Genomic DNA, 26,483 nt, shown 5'->3' with positions numbered 1-26,483 from the left:
TTCTTAACGATTGGCTCCCTGCCCGGTACTCAGGGGTTAAGAAAGACTTCAGGTTGGCACTCAGGTTGGTACTTCAGGTTTTCATTCCTAAGTTAAAGTTACTCATAACTCAGAAAGCTGCTTTGCTGAAAAAGATCAAGATTCCAGCCAAAGGAGGGATCCAGGAACACGTTCCAGATCACATCCCGGACTAAAAGGCGCTGCTCCGATGAGAAGGGAACCGCAGCAGAACTAGAGCGTTTTGGGATTGCACAGGACCTCCTGTGGGATGGGCAGGGGAGGAACCAAGGATGGGGAAAGGGAAGGGCTTAGGCGAATGTAGGAGGAACGACTGTGCGGAACACGGAGGGTAGCGGGATAAAAGGGCCACAGTGCAGTGTAAATCGCTTGCTGATCCGGCAGGGAAGCCGTGCTCCCGGGAAAACATGCTGGACTGCTCCGCTGAGTCAGCCCCCGGATTCCCTCCTCGGGAGCCTGCTCTTCCCCGGCCTCCTCACGGACAAGGGCACGGGCTCCGTGCCGGCCCCCTGCGATCCCAGCCCTGCTCTTACTCCCGGGCCGGGATTCGCCGAGGGAGCAGCAGCTGCGGGGACAAGGAGCCAGGGGGCGGTGGGGGAGGAGGCTCCTTTCCGCAGGGAAGGAAGCACCGCCCCGTTCCGGCCCCGCTCCCGCCCCTCGCCCGCTCCCTGCCCGGGGCGGGGCTGCGGCCGTCGGACGCTGGGGAGCGGCGGCACGGCACGGCACGGCACGGGACGGGACGGGGCCAGGATGGGCCGGACGCTCGTGGAGTTGTATTACGATGTGATCTCCCCGTACTCCTGGCTGGCGTTTGAGGTGAGGGGTGGGCAGAGGGAGGGAGGCCCTTCCCGGGTCTCCGCGGTGCCCGAGCCACTCTGGAGCCCCGCCGGTCCCTCGGAAGGGCCGCTCAAGGGCGGCAGCTCGGCCGGCTGGCTGCTGGCAGCGCCCTTTGCGCCCGTAGTTACTTTTTCTCTCACCTCTGAGTGGTGCCTGGGCTTCTCCTTCGCATTTTGAAATCCAGGGACACCAGGGAAGCGTGTCCGAGCCAAACGCCAGTGCAGGATATAGTGCTCAACATTATGCTTGACGTTTAACACTGTTTTCACATTTAACAAGTGCGAGTGCCCTGATGATGAGACGAGCCTGACCTTTCCCCTACTTACCCCTGCTTAGACGTGGACAGCCGTGACACAGTTTTTCTGAAACAGAGTCCTCTGGCAGCATCCAGGAAAGGCTTTAGGACTAGCTCTAATGCAACGGGAAAGGATTTATCTGTAGTATTTACTGCTCTATAGACATCTCTGACTGTGAATCCCTCACAACTCGTTCCCGTTGCAGGTTCTCTGCCGGTACCGGAACATCTGGAACATAGTCCTGTGGCAGCATCCAGGAAAGGCTTTAGGACTAGCTCTAATGCAACGGGAAAGGATTTATCTGTAGTATTTACTGCTCTATAGACATCTCTGACTGTGAATCCCTCACAACTCGTTCCCGTTGCAGGTTCTCTGCCGGTACCGGAACATCTGGAACATTGACCTGCGCTTCCGTCCAGCGTTCCTTGGTGGCATAATGCAACAAACTGGTACGGAGTACAGGGAGATGAGCTCTGCAGGGAGATAGACACCTTCTTCACTAGCGGAGCACTAGTGTGCAGGCCCTTGGTGTGTGCAGAGCCCAAGCAGAGTCAGCTCCGAACTAAGTTTTGGCACCAGCAGCAGATTAACTGTAGGATTGTGGAGCGCCAAGGGATTGAGAAATTAGTCACGAGGAATTTCACACCGTTGCAACTGCACAGACAGTCTGTGCCAAAGTTCATCAGTTCTAAAATACAATAAAAAACAAACAAACAAACCAACCAACCTTGATATGGAGTGTTTTCCTAGAGTTAGGTTTTAAAGCAGAATTAATTTGTGGAACACTTGCACTTTGTAATATGTGAGAAGGATACAAGTATGTCCTGAAACAGTACTTGTGGCCTTAACTAGACCACCAAGACTTATAAATCATGAATTACCACATCTTTACATCGGTTTAGCCATGTATTAGGATTGGTCTAGCTTAAAAGTCATCTGTCTAAATAAACATAAATTCCTGCCAGTACATTTGTACCTTGGTTTAAAACTGATTCAGCTATCTTAAAGGTTTGATCTGCACAAAACTGAAATATACCATGTTTAAATCATAGCATTATCTTTGGAAAAGACAAGTATGTTTCAGTAAGCCAATATGAAATAACATGAAATTATACTCTTCCTTAGGTATGTGTATCTATGAGGCATAATTTGTCTAGTGTTGGTTGTTCAGTGTTATTATAATACAGCGGGAAATCTCAACAGAACTTTTTCCTAAAAGGTAACAAGCCACCAGCAATGTTACCAAAGCGAGGGGAATACATGCTGAAGGATATTAAAAGGATGGCAAAATACTACCAGGTGCCTGTACACATGTCTGCAGATGACTTCCAACGTATCATGGGCACAAGTAAGAGTCTTAGCTGGTATTTCTCATCCCTAGCCCCTCTGGTTCTAGTTCTGCCTAACAGTAAAGGTGAAGATGAATTCCCTGTGTGCAGCCTTTTCCTGAACCTGTGAGCAGCATCAAGTCTGTTCATTCTTAGCCATGAAAGAAATTTCTGGAGAAATACGGCTGTGACTGATACTAGCATGGGAGATAACTGTGGATCGACATGAGCTTTACTGGACAGGCTGTGGGTTTCTCAGGACTGTTACAGGGGAGATCACACTTCTTAGTCATGCAGACCACACCTGCTCCCGATGCTGTGCCTTGTCTGTGTGTTTCTCTGTCTCCCCACGAATCCAGGCAGTCTGACGGCCATGCGCTTTATCACAGCCATGGACATGACAAACCCCCAGTACCTGGAACCATTATCTAGGGAGTTCTGGATGCGGTTTTGGTCACAGGTCAGTATTTTATGCGGCCAACTTCCCAACCCTTTCTGTCACCCTTCCTGTCCTATATCATTCAAATGTGGAATTCCAGCAAGAGGAAGAAAATGTATTTTAATGAAAAGTCATAGCAAGGAATTTAAGGTCACAGCAGTTCAGGAGCCACTATGAAAAGAATTAGCTTATAATCAGCTTAATTTGCCTTCTTTTAGGTATATATGGTGAGTCCAGCAGGCTGGACCACTGGATCAGTGGTTCATATCAGAAAGCACTTTAATATATTCCCAGATTAGGTGACATAAGACCTTTTCTGAGGTAATTTCTCCAGTAACTAGTATTGAGTTGTTTCTTTTTCCTTAGAAAACTTGCTTTTAAATCCAGAGCCAAGCTCTTCTTTCTTAAATACTGATTTACTTATTTTATTCTTTTATCAGCATGAAGATATCAGTCAGACAGAGAACATATTGGCTGTAAGTGTCTCCTTTTTCTTGGTGCTTCTGAATTTCTGATAGAGATTGTTATTGATGACTTTGATCACTAACAGACATAAAGACATCTTTGTCAAATGAGCAGTTGAAGTATTGAAAAATTTCAGACAGAAAAAACATGGATTTAAATTCCCTTGCAGCTGTTTGGATTCTTTTTGCTTTTTTTTTTCTTCTCATGTTTTACGTAACAGTCAGAACCAGAATACACTTCTTTTTTGTTAATTCATGTGGCAAGATACCCAGTCTGGACAATGAGTTATCTGTTGATACTGTTTTATTAACAGTCATGAAAGTATAGTTTCTCCAGAATGCATTGAAGTATTCCTGCTCTATGAAAAGTTCAGGTGAAATGCAACACTTGGGAAAGGTGACTTTCCTTCGAGAAAGTGATGGAGTCAGGTTCAGCTCAGTGCTGTATTGCCGTTTTATATACCTGGAAATTATAATCTTGATGTATTTTGCCATTTCAATGTTGCTTATTACAGTAAAAGCTGTAATGGCATGTAAGTTAGCATACCACAAGATCCTCTTGAAGGTCTCTCCTTTCTTCATTATTTTACTAGTTCTTGGAATATTAAGAAAAGAGAGGAGTCCATGGTTAGTCTCTCCTGTCCAACATCCCGAGTTGAAATCTGAAACTTGCACTTGTGCTGTTCCTCCCAAGTCTTGTCCTTGCACTTCAGCTTCATCTTTGTGTATCTTTTTACCAAAATTTCAGCAAAGCTTTGTATTTTGCCTTTTTAAGATGCAAGATTTGAAAGATATAATTTAAGTGTGGTACTTTCACCCTGGTAGGCAGCCAAGCACCACACAGGTGCTCGCTTGCTTCCTCCCACTGCCCACGACAGGGGAAGAGGAAAAGCAGAATAAAAGCCAGAAAGCTTGTGGGTTGAGATAAAATTACTTAATAAGCATAAGAGAAGTGAAAGCAGAATTAAAAAAAAACAAAGAACCACCTACACATAGACTGCTCAGCCAGTTCCCGAGAAAAAGGTTCACCTGCCTAAACCTCCTCCTCACCAATTACTGCTGAGCATGGCATATGGCATGGTCTGTCTCTTTGGTTAGTTCAGGTCATCTCCCAGCCTCTGGTGAAGCCCCTGTTTATTCACTGTGGGGGGAGAGTGAGAACCAGAGGCTGCCTAGGCACTGTGGAAACACCATTCATCAATAAGTAAAATAATTAGGATGTTATCAGCATTGCTTTGGTCACAGATCTGAAACATAAAACCACATGAGTTGCTGTGAAGAAAAGTAGCTCCATTACAGCTAGACCCAGCACATAAATATATACAGAGCACTGTCACATAGTGTCTGAATCCATCATTATTTAAATAAAGCAAGGACATGCAGAACTTCAGTGCCACAAGCTTCATACTCAGAATGATCTCTAATTTAGTGACAGTTTGGCAGTCGATGAGCATCCCCCCAGTTCATCAAGGCAGAGAGGGAGGTGTTCCCTTGTCTGCTTGTGTCTGTCTTCAGTCACTCCTGCAACAAGTACTAGACTTTCCCTCTTCTGGAAATTTGTCATCCAAAGGTGGATGAGAGGTCCCAACCAATCATCTGAGTCTTTATAGGTGAACTCATATTACACGTCAGTCAGAAAAATGGAACTTTCTTTACTTGATAATAATTCCTAAGTATTTTTGGTCAGCAGTAGCTTCACATAAATTGCTATAGCAGCAATGTAGGATCTGAATTCTGCCCCGTTCCACTTAAATCTTCTTTCTGCCCTGAAATGGTGATGACCAGATACTATGTCACTGTGTAAATATTGCAGTCTAAGCACGGCGGCTACCAAGCATTTTGTTCTGGTCCAGTGGTACATTTGTTTAACCTCCTGTTCAAGCACAGTCAAAAAGTGCTCCTCATTTCCCCCATGTGTAAGTAGGAGAAGGTACACGAAAGTGTGCACTAAACAAAAAAAGTAATTGAAAGAAAGAGTCATTAACACCTGCATGTGCAGGATTACTTGTCCATGTGCAGTATTTTATTTCTTTGTTAACAGTTAAACATTAGACCTTTAAATCTGGCTACTTTGTCTCATTCCTGTGTGGCAGAACCTCAGGGGAGGTGAAAAAGATACAGCAGTAACACCAGGAACTGTTTCACCTCTGTGATTTAGTGTCTCATGTAGTGTCACTTACACATCCCATGTGGCCACATTTGTCATACAAACTGTTTCTGTCTTGGTAGGCTTGCACAGTAAGATTTTATTTTTCATAACACCAGTTTGAGGGGGGGGGGTTTAATTATCTGATGAGTCGTATCACAGGTGTTTTTGTTGGGGTTTTTTTGTTGGTGGTTTTTTTTTTGTTTGTTTTGTGGGGTTTTTTTTTTTTTTTTTTTTTTTGTTTTTTTTGTTTTGTTTTTTTTTTTTTTTTTTTGTTTTTTTGTTGTTTTTTTTTTTCCCTATGGTTTAGGAACTCCTGGAGGAAAAAAAAAAGTTGAGATTTGGTGCTTGGAAGTTTTGAAATGCCTTTTCTGCTTTGTATCTGAGAGTTTTTAAATGATGAATAGGTTAAGAATACAACAAGACAGTTGTGCAAGAAGTGGTTCAAGAGTATTTTGAAATTTCTTTGTCAATAGACCTTAGGTGATAATACTGAAGATTAAATTAATTAGACGAGGGTAGGAATTAGAATATTTACTTTCAGAGTATTCTTAATTATATCATCTTTTCACAGGTTGCTCGACAGGCTGGGGTCTCAGCAGAGCTCTCCCAGAAGGCACTTGAAATGATTTCATCCCCTACAGTGAAGGACCGACTGAAAGAGACAACAGCTGAGGCACTGAAATACGGGGTGAGATGCTTCCAATGGCACTGGGCTTCACAGCTATGCATTCCTTCCCTCTTAAGAATACAGGGAAGCAAGGAACAGTGAGGGTGATGAATAGAAAGCACTATACAGACTCCTTGTTTTCCAGTGTGTGAAAGCCACCTTACTGTTATTGGTAGTTTATCCCACTGTCATCTGGGAACACAAGGTTGACCCACTCAGGTCATTCCAGCTGGACAGCAAGGGCAGGACCCGTACTAAGATATACCATTTATTGCTACTTGAAATAGAACTGTGGATTAATCAGGTAGTTTTTTATGCTCCTTCAAAAGGGGCACACAGGCTCTGGAGAGTCACCTACTTTCAGATGGCTTCATTAGGCTTATCTTTAAGAATAAGAATCTCTAATGAAGAAGGTGAAAGGAAGGAGAGGAAAAAAAGTAAATGTTATTGGGTTTTATTCCTGAAGATTGGTATGTCTGCAAGAAATTCTCCCATTATAACATTCTCTGTTTCATCTCCGTGGTGTCAATAGGCATTTGGGATGCCTGCTGTTGTGGCACATTATGATGGGAAACCTCATCTGTTTTTTGGCTCTGATCGTTTAGAGCTACTAGGCAGCGTTATAGGTGAGTCTACCTCATTGTATCACTTTGCTTTCATGCTTTCACCCTCTTGGAACAAAATATGTAAAGCAGCTGAGTAAAACGCTCTTAGGGGCTTTCAAATGTTAAATAATGTTGGTTTTCCTTCTCCTGGAATGCAACTGCTGACAGAAATCTGTCTCAGTACACTTAAAATGATCAAATGATCCATTTCCAGATCAGAAGTAACTTGAGTTCTCCATCCTTTCTTGGTATGTTTCAAGGCTTTGTGGTCCACGTGCCATTCTCAAAATACTACTGAAACTCTCTAGTTCTCAAAATATTCATATGTAACCTTTTGGTACTGGACAGTAGGCTTTGGCTAAGATTATGACAATGGCTGGCACTGCTTTTTTTTTTTTTTCTTTTGTTTTTCTAACATTTTCATTTTATATCTGTTCCTTCTTAGTAAAAGCACATTATTACAGCTCCCCAGTCCAGCTACTTACACAGCTGTTCATATATTGAGCATCCTTCTTTTCATTTTTCTATTAACAGAATGCACACTTTAAATTCTTTAGAAGTTTGACTGTGATAAATAATAAAGCTAAAGTCATCTGTTTTTATGAGTTAGAGGACATTTGACTGTTCATGTCAAGTTTTGGCACTTGAGAGAGTGTCTCTAGAAAGAGTTATGCACATAATCAGCTCATGCATTTGTGGAAAACATTCGGCAGTTCAGCAGAAAGAATTAATTAATGCACATTAGTATTAGTCACAGGCTTAAGCAGAAGGGAATTAGTATTTTATTTATTTTTTATTTTAGTTTGCTGGATGAGTTTCTGATTCTATAAAATATTCTTTATAAGCATGAGAGTGAGGAAGAAGAGTACCCAACACCCACTACAGTAGTCACTAATACTGACTGGAATGTTGTGGCCTGGTTTCTAGTCTCAACTCCAAAGACTTAGTCGTATTTTCTTTTTGATTCTCTGACTCCACAGCCTTGCTCCCTTTTTTTACTTTTCTTTAACCCCCAGCCCCCACAAATATAAAAAGAACTGATTTCTCCCTTGTGTGGAATACCTCTGACCTGCAGAATGTCTCATCTATAATGGAGGAAAATAATTCTTCTGTACAGTTTCAGTTGTGACTAGACAGTGAAAGATTTATGGAGCTGGCTGAAGCACACCAAACAAGATACAAATCTGTATTCCATCAGAAAAGTTACCCTGCACAAGAATAGGAACAGTAATCCTGCTGCAGAAAAATGACCGGCCAATCACTTGTATGGATTATATTTTAACTGTCTCTTTTGTGCTGGTTTGTCTTGCAGGTGAAAAATGGCTGGGACCAGTTCCAAGCCCCAAGCTGTGAAAAGTCCCAGAGAAATATATAGGAAGGAAAAAAATGTATGTCAATTTTTAGTGATTATCTGAATGTATCCAATTTTATGGAGAGATGGCTTTCTAACAGTTAACTTTACTGCTTGGTCTCATCTCTAATTTCGAAGAATTTCACGGTTTGCCAGTATTACCATCCTGGTGAGGTGTTTACCAATACAAATGTGCTTTCTTTCTTTCAACAGATCAAAGACTGACATTAAACTTCTTGCAGAGTGAACATTCTTCTTTCCTGGTTGGTTTTCTTTCCTTTACATGTTTCCCTAAAACATGAAGATTACGTAGTTACTGGACTGCAATCTCTGGGTTTCTCACGCCTTCCTGCTTGTCTTTTATAAACACACACACACAACCTAAGAGGAGCTGGCCACATTCTCCTTTTATTTTAAGTCCAGTGTACTACATAGACATAAGGAGCACAGGCTAAGATATTAATGCTTCCTTTTACTTTGCATCATGGCAGCTGGAAAGGACACAATTCAAGCCCAAAGAAGAGTCTAAGGAACCAATCAAATATTTTAAAAGCAGCTGTCCCCATCCTGGACAATATTTGATACAACTTGCTCTGCAGTGACTTATATATGAGGAAACCCCCCCACACATGCATTCTTGGGCACCAACCCCAAACCTTGCAGGGGTTTTTAATTAATGCAAGTTTTACAGTAATGTCTTTGGAGGATGGTGGTGAACACCATTATAGGTTCAGCTGGTAACTGAAGAAAACTCTGTTTTGCTTTCTCAAGGATGCCCTAATTGCTGCCTACCCAAAGGTGATTTGGATATGGCTGTGAGGGACTTCCAATCATATAGTCTGCAGTGGAAAAGGGTGCAAACAATAAAATTAAGAAATTTCATATGGAAACAGTTTGAGCCTGGCCCTGTATCAAGTGAATTTGAATAACAGACAGAAATTTTTTTTATATGAAGTTTGATTTCTCAATGATTCCACACTCTGATGCATCACTGAATGAAACAGCAGCGGCTGGAATTCCTGTTTTTTGTCTTTTTCTGAACTTCAAGGTAAAGCATATTAATGTATTTTCACTTGAACAGCAAATCCTGGAACAAAGCATCAGAAAAAAAAAATCTGTATCCTTCATTATTGTTACAGTGGTAAGTATTGTGGGAGTATAATTTGTTCCCCCATCCACAATTTTTACTTCTTTCAGATCTTCAGGAAATACCCTAGGATTGGAAGAGTCCTTCCTCCTTTCTACCAGTGTTCCCATTAGTCTTTGGGCAAATCCAGCCTGGAACTTAAGGAAATCCTTGTGAGAGATGAGTTAGATGTCAAGGAAGTTACCTGTATGTGGGTGCCATAGGTTTCTTTGAGTAAAAAAGAAATTTTTTACCATTTCTCCCCTGAATTTTGCTAGTCTCCAGTCTATCAAACTGATTCAGAGGTTGTGATAAAATGGAATGACTAAAATATCACTTTAAGCCAACAGTGCTCAGGAGTGGGTGGTATTCCCCTTTTGTGGAAAAAAAGAAGTCTGATAAGGAGCTGGTGAGAATTCAAAGAACATCTGGAAATAATCTCACAGTGTCTCATGCAGGGTCTCATGAAACTTTGTTCTTTGAACCAGATCAACTGAAAAATAGGCAGCCTTTGTGGCAGAATGTTGTGGCAGATGGACCAAAAGACATGGATCCTACATACTGCAATATATTTCACAAAATTCTCTTAAATGCTCTTTTACCTACTTCAAATCAGTGGAAATTAAATTTAGGTACTAAAATCATACTTCAGCACTAATGAGACACATTGCTTATTGCCTGTAATAGCCACCAGTAAATGCAAAACCACAGCCTTTGCATTTCTTATCAGTGAGCTTACAGATTGTTGCAATTCTGACTCTGTACCTATTTTGAGCAAACTTTGCCTGTTTGGGAGCAGAACTTTGAGGGAGTTCTACCCCTCATTTAGGCAGAGGTTTAGGCAACCTTGCTCCTGTGTTACAGAGCTGTGATGTGAGCACAAGCTCCTGGCAGACGCTCTGGGGATGACCCCAGTAAACAGTGGCTGGCAGCTGCACTGTCATGCTCAGTTCTCATCTTTGTCGCAGCACACACTGAAGCAGTCTCAGTGGTGAGTGAGCACCAGCTCCCCTCTCTGATCTGTTGAGGCACCAGTGGCCAACACCACATGGAGCTGAGCTGTTCACCTGACTGCTCTGAATGCCACAAGGTGGCAGCTAAACCTTGAGCACTGAGGATCTGAACAGCAACAATAGGAACTACCAGCTATCTAGGAATATTTAGGAATAGCTGGAAGAATTTTCTTCCATAAAGATGATACATCTGCTCAGGTATATACTAAACTAGTTCCTGAGAGCCTCACATCCCCACCACTTCCAAGGCAGCTGTTCAGCAGTCAGGCCAGAGAAGATACTGGGCAAGGAAAAGGACACTGAGCAAAAAGAGAGACTCTCAACAACACAGGCAAAACTGGACTATGAATTCTAGGGAACAAACCTCATGCTGTGTTCCCATTTGCTCTATTACAGACCTCACCAGGAATCAAGTCCCACCTCCCATGTCTGAAAAAACTGAAACTGGCATGGACAAGTAGGTCCCACCAATGCTAGATTGAAAGCAAATAAGCAAGTATACAGATAGGCACAAATACAGAAAATGAGCAACAGAAAGGGGTTCTGTAAAGTAGTAAAATTATAAAAGCAGAGGTTAGGCACAGAAAAAGGTAGGCTGCATCTCAGCAAAGGAAACTGAACTATCAAAGACAAAGAAGAGAAAGAAACTGTGCCTAGATTAGGGCAGAGAGGAGAATCTCAGTGGGAAATGCTGTTCCCTGAGAGGAAGGAGGCAACCAAGAAAGGGAGCGCCTAGGTAAATCAGACAGGTCAGAGCTGCTGGCCATGGAAGATCGTGTGGGGAGAAAGGTGAAGGAGTAACTGCTGAGAAGCTGTACAGCACTTGCTGCACTGTCTCAGTGAGGCAGGGACGGCCAGGGGCCCGTGGCTCTCCTCCCCCTGTGTCCATTTTACCTGTGCTCCTCACCCTGCATGCAGCAGACCACGCTCCAGCGCTGACATCACACACAGCACAAAATGGAGGCCTGCAGAACAAGGCACCGCTTTAACCTCCCCCTGCAACTGCCTTCCTACTGCCCCTTCAACCCTCAGCAAGCAACACCTCCTAAATCAAGCCTCTCTCTTTTCTCCCATCCTCATTTCTGTGCAAGTGAGAAGGAAACATTTTATTAAAGCACTTACTGGATTATGGTGCTGAGCCTCTGCTTTGCTGCCTTTTCCTTTTCCACTGGAGCCAGCAACACTGCTGGAAGGAAGCAACCTGCTTCCTAGAAGGGAACCAAGCACAGAACAATACAGAAATAATCAAGAGGGTATCCCAGGAGCTGTACACATAGCTGGTTTTACCCCAAAGTTTTCACAGATCTGTGGCTCATCCACAGGTAAGAGTGAAAGGAGTGTACCTATGCCCAAGCTGACTAGTGTTCCCTTGATCTGTTTTTCATTCTAGATAGAAACATGAGGAAAGTGACTGCTTTCATTTCATTTAAAAATAAATCAGCCACTGGTTCCAGACAGTCTGAATGCCCTATTCCCAAGGATACACATTTGTGAAGCAGACTCTAATCTTATGCTCTCACAGTGTTTCTCTTCTTTCTCCCTTTGACCCCTCCCTTGAGATTCCCACATCTAACCTCAGGGTTGAAGGAATTTGCCTCATCACATATCAACACCATGGCAATACCAGGGATTAAATACTTGCAAAATTCACAAATTAAAACCATTCTTTTGCTTTCTGTAATCAGCTTATATTCACCATATTCACCATACACATTTCTCAAAAAATGATAGGATGTATTTAACATAGCAGCCTTCTCAAACCATTCTGCATTTATTCTTAGGTGATCCTCCATTCTATCCATTCTATGGTTAAAATTACTATATCTGGTCATTTCATAACCAGTGTAGTTTGTGGCAGTTCATGCATCGCTGCATTACAACATAAATCTGTATTACAACTCTTTTCTTTAAATCAGAGGAAAATGGAAAGCATTTGAATTAAAGAGTTGATGTTAGTGTGAAATGTGCTAAGGGGTAGAATGGGCAGGTGAATACCTCTGATGGCATATCTAACCATTCAGTCAGGAAAGTAAAGAAAGCTAATGAGGGATTCCTGCAGTAAGACAGTAAGCTAAGATGCTTTCCCCTTCTTCTTCTTTTTTTTTTTTTTTTTTTTACTTATATGTGATCACACCAGTATCTTCTAGGAAACATGAGATGCAACTATTCTTTCAGCATTTTTCCAAGGCAGACACTTTCCCAGTGTCATTATGTAATTTAAAATGGAGATTTAAAAACAAAACTGGTAAATCACTGCCAAATGCTGCTAAACTGTGGTTTTAAACAACATGAATTTACAATATGAGGGTTCTCCACTATTTTGTATATATCCCAGTTCCGCTATGCTGAAATGTAATTATGATGTATGTTTTTTATGAAGTGACTAATAGGCCAAGTAACTAAATAAAAATATATCTAACACAACTGGTAGTGTCCAAGTGTTAAGGAGAGTTATAGCTCAATTTTTATCCTGCCCTTGAGGCTAGGGGGAAAGTCACCTCTGCCTCATGTGACATACTCTGGCACATGAAACATGTTGGTGCTTTAAAGCCAACTTAGAATAATATTTTGGCAATGGCAGTTCTCTGTGTCATGATTTGGGAGCATAATGACCACAGATTGCTGACTTTTTTTTTTTTCCCTGTAATTTTGCTCTCTCAATCTGAAAGGCAAATTGGAGAAGCCAAGAATGTGTACATGGGTTAGGAATGCTGGATTTATTCAGCACAGGATCTAGATTCACAGTGGGCTTGTCTTAGGTTTCTCCCCTGGAAAAAAAAAAATCAGTTCGGTCTGATTTTGCAAAGTGCATTAACTGAGGCTGAATAGTTACTGGATAACTCAATAAAGGGCAAAACTAAGCCACCAGGATACTGCCCTCTGTACCCAGGGCTGTAAAACCTAAAAATAATGTTGAACTCTACACTGCATTCTCTGTAATGATTATTCTCAGTGATGCACATTAATGATTTATATACTGTGAGACAATTAAGAGTCGGCAGACAGAGAAACTATCTGTGAAGAACAGCAGAGGCCAATCGAAAGCACCCCTGCCTCCAGCATCCACAACAAAAAGAGGAACATCTCACAGAACAGAGGTCTCTGCAGAATGTCTGACAGTATCATATCTCCAATGCCATTGCTAAGATACAGACAATTTTAAGCAGGGATCTATCTGATGGCCACTCTTGATATCTCATATATGACAGCTGTGGAGACTAACTCTCTCCTCAAAGTAAGCTGGCCCCATTTTCTGACCCTTGTAATCTTTACAAACAATCTTTTTTCACACAATTCCTACAAAGACCTCACAGTTCCTTCCAACCAACTCTCTTCCTTGCCATACACATAATCCCTAGTATCCCTTACCACCTCAGCATGCTCCTATTCCACTCTTCCAGCAACAAATGTTAAATGTTAAATGTTTTGCCTTTCACAGTTTCTAAAAAGTCCCCAAACTCAAAAGCTTAGTCTTTTCAATCATACTTTCCCAAAATCTTACACAGCCTCTTTCTCAGAAACAGACTGAAACTGACTTAAACTTTCCCTACTTTTAGCTTAAGGCTGATGCTCAACAAGAAATGCTTCAGTCCAAACCAGTTCATTTTAACAAAGTGGAACACAACTGCAAGCAGAGTCTGAGATCAGGGCAGGTGATCCAGCTCTTGCCACGGGACTGAAGAGAACTGCTAAGGACTATAATCATCTCTGCACTGCAAATGGATCCAAGCTGATTTTGATCAACTACGTCAGCTTTAATCAAGTACTAGACTAAGAGCCCAGCCTTGACAAAAAGCTCTCAGTGCAGGTCAGCTTCCTCATTACCCACCTTCTCAGGAGCATACTGCTTTGTTCAGGAAGCAGTTCCTATAATCCCATATCCAGGCTATCTAGTCTAAGGGGACTGGATTCAGAAATGCAACCATAGCTCTCCACAGAAAACACATATACACTTTAATTCTTCGCAATCTACTGTAACTCCTTTTGCAGTATGTACAGCACTATTTATTCATGCCACTGAAACATTCTTTCCCCATTAAACTTTGCATGGCAGCTTCTCTCCCCATTTTCCTGGGCTATCATCTACCTGTGCTTCTAAAATTTTAAGTACAGCATACAGAAGATTTGGCTCAGCCTCTCATACACTTCTAGAAGTCTAAGTAGAGGGTTTTTTCTATTTTTCTTCCTTTTTTACCTGGTGAGCTAGAAGTACTGGGTGTGCAGTCACTGTCATCCAGCCACATACTCTGAACCATTGAATCCTGTTTTGGAGGGCCCTTAAGTGAGCACGTCAGCTCCTGGAGAGGGCAAAGAAGACGTGTTTTAATAATGCACCTGGTAAAATCAGGGAGGGTAGCCTCTGTTTGTTAAGAGATCATACACCCACCCTGTCATTCTCCTCTTCCTCAGATGTTCCATTTTCCCTCAATCCACTACAACAACTGCTTACACTGGATGATGAACGTGAGAGTGGCTGCATCACACAGTATCCTGAAGTCTGACTCCTGAGCATTCTGTGAAATGCAAGCATTCAACATCATCATGCTTATTGTTACACACAGGCTTAACTTTTTGAGGCATAGCTTTATTATGTAGCAGTCAGAAACAGTAAGAATGTATTATTCATCCACATCTAGTTTTTCCACCTAGGAAGAGAATTCAGATGAACTGGCATCCATACCATAATTTCTAGTTGCTACATCATTTCGGAGAAACCAATTCTCTGTCTCCATTCTGGATAACTGTATGAAAGGACAAGTCTGAACAAATTTTTAAGTCACAGACCTAAGTGTAATAAAGCAGAGTGACTCAAACCACCTGCATTTAAGTATTAAATACATGTAGACATTCCTTAAAATCAACAGATGCCTTATTTTGGAGATCAGAGATTTTAGGAGCCTAAATACAGTATGAAGAGGTGTTAAACTGAGAATAAAGGGCAGGTGAAACCCAGTCTAGGCCACCCTTTCCCACAGCCACTCTCAGGCTATTGTGTTTTGTGTGATGTGAAATTCTAGGCAGAACAAAGGGACCATAAAAAGCATACTTTTCACATTATAGAGCTTATAAAGTGTTACTGCTGTTTTCTGTACAGGTGTTACAGGAGGAGGCAGGAAAGCAGACAGACATTAAACACTGTGACAGAACAGTTAACTAAGAAAGTTTAAGGAAGCAATGGGGAGGTAGAAACACATTACTGAGATCTGCATTATTGCAGGATGTCTCAGCATCAAACTATGTAGGATCAAGTGCCAAGCTCTTACACAGACATGTCAGAGCCTTTCTCCTGCTTACTGACAGGAACACACCTAGGAGAGGGTTCCCATCCTGGTGATTTTCCATGTGCCCTGTTGCCAATAGACTGACTCCTGTAGGTCTGTCCCACTAAAATTTAGCTCCCACAAGGCCATTCAAAGGGGACATTCAAAGCAAACTGTATTGGATCCCTCTACCACCACTCTATCAAGTGGAAGAGACATTGAGGTAGCCTGGTACATGTTTCAGATCTATCAAAGAAGACTCTTAAGGTCAGCTCTTCCCAGCAGAGAATTTGGGATCCACTGCTTCGAGTCATTCAGGACATAATAGCAGTCCATGAGGCTGACACACTTACATAGTAGAAGGTGCACTGTGTATGTAAGTCCCAAATTTATGGTGAAATACTCATTGTCTGCATAAGAGACCAGCTAGTGAGAGAGGGAATGTTAAGGAACCAAAAAAAAAAAAAAAATTAAGAGAGGCAAGAAAGATAAGACACCTTTAACATACTAAATATATTTATTCCTTCAGAAACACTGCAAAATGTGGCCAGTCTTGACCTACAAGCAGTAATGAAACCTGAAATCCCAGGCATCTTACATGCCAGCATGCAACAGGGAGAACAGTAAAGACAGGGCCAATAAAGGCCAAAGATATTTCCTCAAGAGATTAGGAAATATATTTTGGAGGAAGTGAAGCCCAACATGCTTCTCCCTTAGCAGAGCAAATCAAAAACATGAATCTAAGTGAAGTGGGATCTAGATTTCCACAAAGTATCTCCTTCTCAGCACCCTTCCTCAGCACGTTTCTCCATCCTTGTTCTCTGCACTGCATTTCTTGACCTGTGTCAAGGCACTAGAGACAGAGGTGGAGTTGTGTTCTTCTGCTCTTGCCTTCTGCAGGCCAAACTATTCTCATTCATCTGAGGGGAGAGGAAGGGAAGAGAAGGGGTCGCACTCAAGGTGGCCTCTGTTCCCCATCATTAGGTGAGGCTGGTTCAGTGGCTGCTGATTTGGCAATGGGAAGGGCACAGAGCCAAAATGCTCCAACAGGGGCTATCTGTCCATCTCCCTCTCACAGAATTCCTGCTCCAGGAACTGCCAGTGGAGCGTTACTTGGTGCCACTCGGTCTCTCCACAGTCCTTGAGGTCCTCTAAGTACGTTCATGCTCCTCTTAGCCAGGACTCTGATTTCACCCCAAAAGTCTTGACAGTGTCTTCAGTGAGGTACCCAATGACTGAGTAGCATCCGGTCCACTCCTGATTGGCTTGATGTCCCCACTCAGATGTGTCTGACGAGGGAAAACACACATACAAAAAACCCATGTACTTTTCCTAGGATATGGACATACACAGTACAGTGCTTGATTGTTCAGCTGCAACCCAGAGAGTAGTTTGATCCTCAGGAGTTCTACTACCTGGTTACATAGGCTGGGTTCATTCTTTTGAGTCTGTCCCTTGGGAAGAAGGATTATTTGGAAGGCTACCTGGACAGTAAAGCAGAGAAACTAAGGACAATTGTCCCTGTATGTGGGAGAGAAGACACCGTTAGCTCAAGTGAACAGTGCAGTTTCATGGATTGCTGGCTGATCACTGCATAAACGTGTGTTAAAGTTGGCATGCGAGGACAGAAAGTAAGAGCTGCTTTGCCTCTACTGTAAAATAATTAATCCATTACTTATGTGCTCCCTTTGCATTTATTTCCTTGTAGGTTTTAGTAGAACACAGGTGAAGAGGGTGATCATTCCAAGTTTTGAATCTGAAATGATTATGTTAAGACCAGCAGCATCATGCTGGACATTTCTGAGGTAACAGAAATTTCTTGTGACTCTATGGAGAGAACCAGGAGTGGACTGATGACTACTGCCAGGGATAGCCCATTCTGTCTGTTATCTAATAGGGACTGCATAAAGTATTCTAGCACAAGGCAGAACTCTTTTGCATTTTAAATATGCCTACATCTTGATCCTGGTTTTACAGCTGATCAACAACAGGTAGGCCATTTCAGCAGGACTCCAGTAAACCGTCTCCAAGACACTTTACACTCCCAGCCTTTTCCAGCAATATTGTGCTAATACTGTCCTGCTGAAAATGACGTGCTTTACATGGTGGAATTACAGGTCCTTAATTCCCTGTCCCCAGTGTCATGCAAAAAGTATGGCTGCATATGGGACTGGCTGCATATGGGCTAGTCCCTAACTCTGAGATCACAGCTGTAACTCTGACTAACCACTTATTGTGCAAAACTCCATGCTGCAATCCCACCTTATGAATGAACTGTCCAGGAATGGGCTAAACCACCACAGATATGAAAACACTTCTTTTTTTCTGGCGATCCTAAGTGGTTTTGAGTCCATGATTGGAAAAAGAATCCTGGAACAGAACTAAACAGACTGACAAATCATACAGGTCACGCCTAATGTGCATAAACAACATTCATGCAAGTATTGTTAGTAAAATCCCATGCTATGTTTGCTCTCTGAAAGCATGTGGATACCAACTTGAAACAGCCATTGCAGCTGGCTCACCTCCTCAGCTGATGGAGAATGGGGGTTGGGAAGTGGGGAAAGCAGAATTCTTGGTGATTATGCAAGGTAATCAGCTATCTAATCAGAGCAAGAGTCCCTCACACATGCCTGTCAGGAACTTCTAGATCACTAACAAGGTCCCAGGCAGGATGAGGAAGGAAAGGTGGAATGATGTGGTGGTGTTGGAAGATGGGGGGTGCTGACCAATCAGCAATTCCATGTCCTGCATTCCCTCTAGTCCTTAGCTGCCAGAGCTAGCACCTTCATCAACAGTCTGTATCTCCTAGATGTGCTCCCATTCTCCTCCACACCAAAATTCTGGGCCCTCATCCAACCCAAAAACTAGTACACACACAAAAACGCGCCAGAACACTGCACCTTGGCTGTGACAAAATTCTGAGCACAGTCCTCCAGCATACACCTGGCTAGCTGAACTACTTCAGACAGTCACCAGCTTGTAATTCTCAGGGAGCACTGGGTGGAGTTGGAAGGGAGGCCCTTCCTTTGTCAAATTTGGCACCTGATGAAGCTATAACCATAGACGCCTGGTTCTAGGGCACCTCCTGAAATTTTCTTAAGAGTCTCCACAGTCCTAAGAAAGGGAAATGCCCTAATACAAAGTACTTGCTACCTTTCTTGCCAGAGGTCTCATCCAAGTTCTCTTGAAAAAAATTAGGTGCAGCAAAATGTTACAGAAAGTCAGCTGCAGCTTTTGATTTGGACACAGACTGTTCTGGAGTCCTGGAAATGTAAATGGGTGATTTCCCTGAAGTGCTCTAGGTAGGATCACATCCCAGTATAATACAGCTTAGCAGCAGCAAAGCTCCACTACCAGGAAATTGCATTCTTCCAGTTTTTGACAACCAGAAACTGGAGAATTAACTTGCAGACTACTGCATGAAGAGTTTTGCACATACCACTGGGTGTGGTATGGCGTGCTTTAGCAATGAAACATAGGTGCAACACATGGGACCGCGCTGGAATCCTGCTGTAACACTTTGGGGAGACTGGAGACAGGTTAGTTCACGCTGGTTGGGAGCAGCGGCATGAATCCTGCTTAAAGGAGCAGAACTTGAGTACAACACAACGTCCCAACATACCCTTGTCCAAGCTTCTCCATGAAGCTCCAAAATCACTCCAGAGCAAACTATAGAGGAAACATACACACGAGTAAACATGGATAATTGGACAGCCAGGATTTTGTGTATCCTGTTGGATGCAAGCTCACATTACAGTAAAGATATAACCCAAATCAAGTGCTCCAATCTTTCATCACAGTCTGTTTAAGACAGCCAAGTTCCTGACAGGCTCTGAATTACTGTGCCACAGCCAGACATCCAACTTTTGAGATGCTACAATGGCTGATGTGGACAATTTCAGTAAGGCCTCCAACAAAGCAAGACATGCACCACACTTAAGCCAATACCAGAGACAGTGAGCATCTTTCAAATACTAAAATTTATTTTCAACTCACTTGCTCTTCCTGCTGGGGAACTCTGGAGAGCTGGGACTGGATGATCCGTCAGACTTTAGGTCAAAGAAAGTTCCTGGACTGTCCAACACCCTCTGTATCCTCTCTGTGGTGTCTCTGCAGGGAGAAAAGAGAAACAGCTATACCCCAGGGCCAGAGTCAACTACCATCTATTCAAACACTCCCTTACAAGACACAGTACAAAGCTGTATTTCTTGTATACATGCAAAAGGGAAGCAATCAGTTATGTTGAAAAGGGCAGACTCCTTAGATATGACATGTAACATCTCAAAATGGCTAATTTAAGACTGCTTTTGAATTGATATAAAAGCCTGAATTAATTTCAGTATTCACCTTTAATTTTTTAACTTTTTCCTCTATCCTCCCCATTCCACTGGTCTTAAGAAGCTATAGGATTTAATAGAGGGTGTAAATATGATGGTTACAAAAGTGTTACTGCTACTAAGATTTGCCAAGATACCTCTGAAGAAAGTTGTCTGTGTGAGTAACTGAAATGAGAGGTATGTTTAATTAAAGAAAGGAAAACTAAAGGATTCTGGGTTTTTTTGTTTTTTTTTTTTTTAGGGCTTCAGTGATGGAGTTTGTCACAAAGTTCTTCCTCTGTTCCCTTGGTCAGCTGATCCTGTGCCACTCACATCAGTTTCTGATACCCTCACTTATGCTAATACAATTGTTTGTGAGACTGGGAATTACCCTGACAAAAAGTAATTCTAAAATTAAAACAACCCTGAAACTCCTACAACACTCTAACAGGTGGGATGGACTGGGTCAGCTGTGTCAGTGAAGACTGCATATCATTAGGTTACAGCTTCAGGGTGAAGTCACACGTGACACTTGGAGCTCACTGTTCCCAGAAAGAGAGCATGCTGCAGCCTCCTTCATTCTTGCTGAGTGCACTTTCCACCAGTCCTGGTACCCATCAGACTTCTCCACGAGCCAGTTCATGGCAGAACCTGGCAGACAATTAATCCAGTGAAACAAAGCTGATACTTTTTCTATTTGAATTATGGGCTGAATCAGTTCCATGAAGACCCACGAGGGATCTGAGCAATCATCACAAGGAATAGTCAGGATTGGGTAGATGAAAAGGACAGAGGGGAAGTATCACATCTGCTTTCAATAACAATGAACTGTTAGAGCAGTTGCTAGTGAAACTGCACCTTCAAGAATGACCAAAAATATCTTTCAGAAAATATAAGCTAAGGCTCCCTGTTCCTTACATCTAAGTTTACAAGTAAGCAAAAGGAAAGCTTAATAGGCCAATTAGTTCACCAGATCTCCCCAAGCAAAGAGAAGGGAAAAAAAAAGAAAATAAATCCAGGGGTTTTTCCAGTAGTAGGAAAGTTTTACAGATCCTTCAAGGGAATAGAAACAGTTGTTGTACACAAAGTAATGGATTGAAGGATACAGCTGCCTCAGGTACAAAGGTATTTAAAAGTTGTGAGGAGCTGTGGCTATTGTGACAGCTTCGACTATTACAGGGCAGTTGTCTCTGAAGATTTAATTTGTCTCAAAAGAAGTTTTATTTTTATTCAGATTAGGTCACAGGCACCTCATTAAGAAAGAAGGGAAAATGCACTAACTTCCTCCTAAAATAACTAGTTTCCACATTAGAGATGACTTTCTCCCCTTTGCACCCAGTCTTTAAGCTGTTTCCTGGAATTCTTGCAACTGGGAAAACATCGTATTAGATGCAGAGCATTGATGTGACTTTTGAAATTCTGTATGATCTTAAAAAGGTGTCTCAGCTACAGCTGAGAGAAATTTATAATTTAATGAAATAATCTCTCGTGACCAGTAGACAACTTTTGAATGGTTACAATTATGTCAAATATGCCAAATCACTCCCTGAAGAAGTATATTATCCATTAATTATAATTATTTATCAGATTATAATAATCTAACTTAAACACTAGTCATTTGGACATAATTTTTTAAAATAAATCCTTTAAATTACCAGAAATTTTGCCTATTTGAATTATTTTAACATGAAAACAAACAAAAAATCAAGCATCCCCTTCCCGAATACCAGCCTTTCATCTGATTCTCTTCTAAAAGTGGTGAGTGAAGAACAGGCAACTCAAGAGTCCTGGATCATACTGCACAATATTTAAGAGTGATCTTATAAAGTTCCTCCACTCGTTTCCTCCATTCTTCCTCAAATATTGATTCTCTCCAATTCCAAACGTCCCCTTTTAATTTTTGTCTGTTTCTGTCATTTGTCTATTCTCCACCAGTCAATAATCTGTCCCTTTCTGCCCATTCCAACCACATCCATTTTAGTTCTCATTCCTGATGGTTCCCCTCTGCCTATATGTGCCTTTCTATGTTCCTTTTCTCATCTCCTCTTGGTTTTTTCACCCTCTTTGTCTCGTCTCCCCACAGCTCATACCTCTTTTCCTCCTGTATGTTTTCAATGCCAATGGCACTACTCCGTCGCCCGTGGAAGCGGCTGGCTCGAGTACGTGATGGGCTCCTACCAGGCAAGGCAAAAGACTAGAAAAAAGGAAAGCATGACAGAAAGGAGAGGAACAAGACAGGAAAAGATGTGGAGAGCTGCAAGCGTAGGAGAAGAATTTGCAATGTGGATCCAGATCCTCTCCTTTACTGCAATACAAGAGCTCAGCTCCACCTGTGCAAGGGGTGCTTTCTGTCAGCGAGCAAGAGCAGCCAGGGCTTACAAAGGTGGTGTCAGAAAGGGACAGAGACATAAAGAAACAGAGGCAGAACACAGCCAGTATACAGAGAAACAGGCTTGGGAAGGGAGATATCCCCATATGGTGAGAGCAGAGGCAGAACCAGTAAGGCAAAGAAAACAGAAGTTAAAAGAGCAAAGGAGGCAGCAAACCCAAGTCATTAGTATGCTGTGACTTTGTTGTATTCACATAAAGAATGCATACAACCAAGTAAACTGTCACCAAGAAATCTTCACACTGAAGGGCACCTTCTTGGCTTACTCAGAGATGTTTTTTTTGTAGTTTGCCTGTATTGACATCACCAGTGCAGAGACCACAACCAGCCGGATGCACTTTGGCCAAGGTAACCACATTTTCAATATCAGAAACATGGATCCTTTTCTGGAAAGATCTGTGATAGATTTTTAATTCATTGGTCACATATGTTTAGTATCCCTATCAAATAAGAAAGGCTTTGATAGCAATAAGAAATATTCATTCTTTTTCTCACCCCAAACTTTATTAATTCTGCTGTTTGTTCCCAACATGCAAATTCTATTTACAGCACAACAGCACCTTGAATACCTTGTGCACCTGTTTATATTACAGACAACAGTCTGATTGGTGAAATTGAAGAAAATGAAACAGTTCTAGTGTCCTTATATTCTCAGGTCTTGCCATATGACAATACAGTACCATTCCAGCCAAACCACAGTGCATGCATTTTTTTAACACACGGCACCGTACAGGATCTAATCCAGGACAGCAGAGATAGTGCCTGATGTAGAACCATGTTTGGCTTTCTTCTCCCAGTCTGCATCAATCTCAGCTCTAGTTTACACACGAACTGGGGCTAGAGATGGGCACAGACAAAACAGACTGCAACATGCTGTCACCACTCGTGAAATGGGATGAAACAACAAAAAGATTCACAGTGGGACAAGAGGACAAACTAATAGGGGAAAGAAACGTGTGCGTGGTTACAAAGGTATGCCGGGTTCTCTTCTTACAGCCCACCCGAATACCTTACCGCAGCAATGGCCTTAGGGCCCTCGGCGACACTCTGGCTGAGGGCAAGGCCAGCTGTAGCTGGGCGGCTGGGCAGGGTGGCTGGCTGCTGCTTTCTCATGGATATCCCCATGGTATCCAGGCTCTGGCTGCGGCCTCTGATCACCCGCTGAACAGGAGGGAGGCAGGGAAACAGACAAACACAGATATACACATATAGACATGCACACGGTAGGGTAGCATGAGAAGCACCACAGATCGAGTGGGAAGTTGTGACAGACCGACACCAGAGCCACACACATCCTGACTCTTAGAAGGCAGCACCTTAGATACTGCTCTGTTTTGGTCTTAGCTGATTCATGGAGCTCTGGGAAGAGCTCTTTCTCAAGTATATTCTCTAGTTTCACCTCTCTTCTCCTACTGCAATGAATAGAGGTTTCCTACCAGCATCCCAGCACACTGGATTAAACAGCATCATCTGGAGCAGTCCTATCCAGTACTGCTATAAAACACAAAACCAAACTCCTGTTCAAGGCTGTAAGCTTCAGTCTCATATAAACTTGAGTTCTGGTTTCAATTGGAAAGCAGCCGTATCAAAATCTGCAGCATTTGAAAAAGCCATTTTCTGACTTAACTCAGCCTTTTCCAGCCTTTTACAAATGTCATCTGTGTACATAACATGCAAATCACAGCACCTGGCAGAAGTCATAAAGGGACATTTTGGGAGAATTGGTGTAAGACATGAATGGGTTAAAATTCATGGATAGCAGCAAAGGCAATTTGTATGTAAAAATACACCTCACCAAAGCATCCCCGGCCTGACTAAAGCTATGCACACAGCTACCAAACTTACTTGTGAACAGGTTAGTTTTACATACCCTAGTAATTCAAATTGACCGACCATATAAAGCCATAAAGTCATCTGAAGAAATGCTATTTATAATACATCTCTCTTTCGAGAGCGATAACTTATTATATAAAAGAAGGCACTTCCCACATAAGTGGGAAAGAGCAAGTAGACAGAATAGGAAAGCAATAAAGATTCTCTCTATATAGCCAGTTCAAAATTCAGTTTGCCCATTCATGCAAAACCTTTATTTTCTCATAGCAATCATCTTTTATCACTTCTAAAAGAAGGTTCTGTCACCTAGTTTATTAAAAAAAATCAACAATAAAAACCCCCTAACATGCCATTTACACTGAAAAAGGTAAATTAACTCTGGCTTTTAGACGGTAAGTAAAGCATCGTAATTTTTCCTAGACAGTACACCCAGAGATAAGTTAGAAACTCTTGTAGTGCCTCCTGCAATTCTTTCAGTTATAATGAAAATTAATTGAAAGAGATCTTCTGTAGGAACTGAAAGGAACCTTGCTCCTAGTTACTACAATTCCTCTTGCAAACACTGACTCCTTCTTCCGTAGACCCTTGACATCAGCACAAAGCATAAAGAGTTTGACTTCTAAGGTCCAGTATGGAATTCTAGACCACACTGTAGGTTTGTAGAAAGGCTCACCTTGAAGTTCTCGAGGAAGCCCCCACTGCCATTCTCTATCTTGTCATCCTCCCCTACAGGTAATCCCATCATGCTGCGGCTGCGAAGCTGCAGCTCCTCAAAAAGGCTCTCCAAGAGGGCACTCCGTGTTCTTTCCTGCATCAACATTGCGAATGAGAACAGCTTTTACTGGAAGCAGAGAGTTTCTTCCTGTTTTTTCAATGTTTCACATTCTTCTTAAAAAAACCCCAAAAGAACAACAATGACAAGAACAAAACCCCACGAAAATTACTGTAAACAGCACGAAGTGGTTTTAACTGCATAGTTACAGAATATATTGCAGTAACACAGCCCTTTTCAACTCTTTCTAAAGCAAGTCATAAAGGACACTTCCTTACAACTGATGAAACAGAGACATGTTTTTTTTCTAGATCAGGCAACAGCAGAGTCTGGAACAGAATTCTGGTACCTTGAACCAAAATTCAAGTGATATCAGCATGTGTCCTGTAGCATAATACTGAATTTCAGCTAGCACAGAATTTCCTCCAGCAAAATACATCCCATCCTTACTTGAGGATTAGATCTTTGTATTAAAATGTACCTCTCCATATTCTATCACACCTGCTGAGAAATATGAAGGAAATATCCCATGACTTAGTATAAAATCGCATTTCATCTTCATTTCTTAAGCAACACAAAATTAGAAGTCAGAAGTTTAACTTTATTTTCTTTATCTGACAATAATATATTTATTATATATATATATATAATTATAATATTTAATTGAGCAGCCAGGTAACAGACCCACCTCTAATTTAGCAAATTTCTCAGCTCGATAGCAGCTGTACTCGGCATTGATGAGCTTGACCAGAAGGAATTCACGAAACTCTGCACTCTACAAGACAAGATGAAGACTAGACTAAACTGGAGATGAAAACACTAGTAAAAATATCACATTATAAAAAAATTGCTTACTACTCTTTTGCCCTCCAAAGTGTTCTAGGCAGACTGATAGTAGCAGCTCAGAACACGTGTGTGCACCATGTCTCCTGCCAACTAACAGTGGACCAGAGAAACAAACCTTTTTAAATACGGCTGGATTTGGCAGAGGCGGTCCAAAGAAGGGGACATCATCTCGGGCTGTGACTGAAACCTGAAACAATATAAGAGGAAAAAAATGAGTATCAGAACACAAGTGAGACCATCAAACTACTATGATCTGAATCCTCCTAAATAATTAACCTATACAAAAGAGATGTAATATAGTGTCCTGTGCATCCCTCCGTTCCTGAACTCACTGGATGGGTGTGCTCCTTTATCTCCCAGAAACTCAGCCAGATGTGCACATAGTAAGAGCAATCAAGAAAGCTGAACTGACTGCTTTTCTAAAAATTATTTAAAATAATAACTAGTATAACCAGTATATTTAGGAACAAAAAAAAATGCTGGTATTGAGTCTGGAAGATTAATCTCCACCAAAGAACCGTTGTCAGTGTGGTTGTACTGACCTATTTTTTTTATCCTTGGTGGAGACATGCTGCACACTGAGGGGACTATCTCAGTGCCACTGCCCCTGTGAGTCACAGGTGGTAAACACACAAATGCATTTTCCCAGTAAGAGATAGGTTTTATTTATTTTTAGCATGCTCCTACCTGACATACCAATGTCTGAAGAAGTAACTGTAATGCAGTCCAGTTTTTACACTGTCACTTGTTTCTTCACAGCACTTGCCCAT

At 42.0% G+C, this 26,483-nt stretch overlaps 2 protein-coding genes across 13 annotated transcripts in view; one reads left to right on the top strand and one right to left on the bottom strand.

The window, feature by feature from the left end:
- The first annotated feature begins 682 nt into the window (after positions 1-682).
- GSTK1 (glutathione S-transferase kappa 1) lies at positions 683-8,402 on the top strand. The gene is made up of 8 exons (XM_040057265.2): positions 683-834; positions 1,519-1,600; positions 2,371-2,499; positions 2,839-2,939; positions 3,359-3,394; positions 6,103-6,219; positions 6,731-6,824; positions 8,116-8,402. Exons 1-8 carry the CDS (start codon positions 769-771, stop codon positions 8,154-8,156), a joined length of 666 nt encoding a protein of 221 aa, XP_039913199.1. The 5' UTR covers positions 683-768; the 3' UTR covers positions 8,157-8,402.
- Positions 7,604-26,483, bottom strand: part of LOC120749645 (rap1 GTPase-activating protein 1-like) — a 43,571-nt gene continuing 24,691 nt past the window's right edge. For 3 of the 12 annotated variants that reach the window (XM_040057247.1, XM_040057254.2, XM_040057261.2), the window contains 11 exons: positions 25,829-25,900; positions 25,556-25,642; positions 24,769-24,903; positions 23,277-23,423; positions 21,964-22,067; positions 19,554-19,667; positions 14,681-14,807; positions 14,489-14,591; positions 11,416-11,501; positions 11,188-11,258; positions 8,545-9,241 (listed from right to left, as the gene is read on the bottom strand). In XM_040057247.1, the coding sequence (XP_039913181.1) occupies positions 11,235-11,258; positions 11,416-11,501; positions 14,489-14,591; positions 14,681-14,807; positions 19,554-19,667; positions 21,964-22,067; positions 23,277-23,423; positions 24,769-24,903; positions 25,556-25,642; positions 25,829-25,900 (999 nt within the window). In that variant the 3' untranslated portion in view covers positions 8,545-9,241; positions 11,188-11,234. The other 9 variants (XM_040057253.2, XM_040057249.2, XM_040057252.2 and 6 more) reach the window with 9 other exon arrangements.

The sequence above is a fragment of the Hirundo rustica genome, chromosome 2 (assembly GCF_015227805.2).
Source record: "Hirundo rustica isolate bHirRus1 chromosome 2, bHirRus1.pri.v3, whole genome shotgun sequence".
NCBI lineage: Eukaryota > Metazoa > Chordata > Aves > Passeriformes > Hirundinidae > Hirundo > Hirundo rustica.
This window is presented reverse-complemented; position numbering and strand designations above follow the sequence as displayed.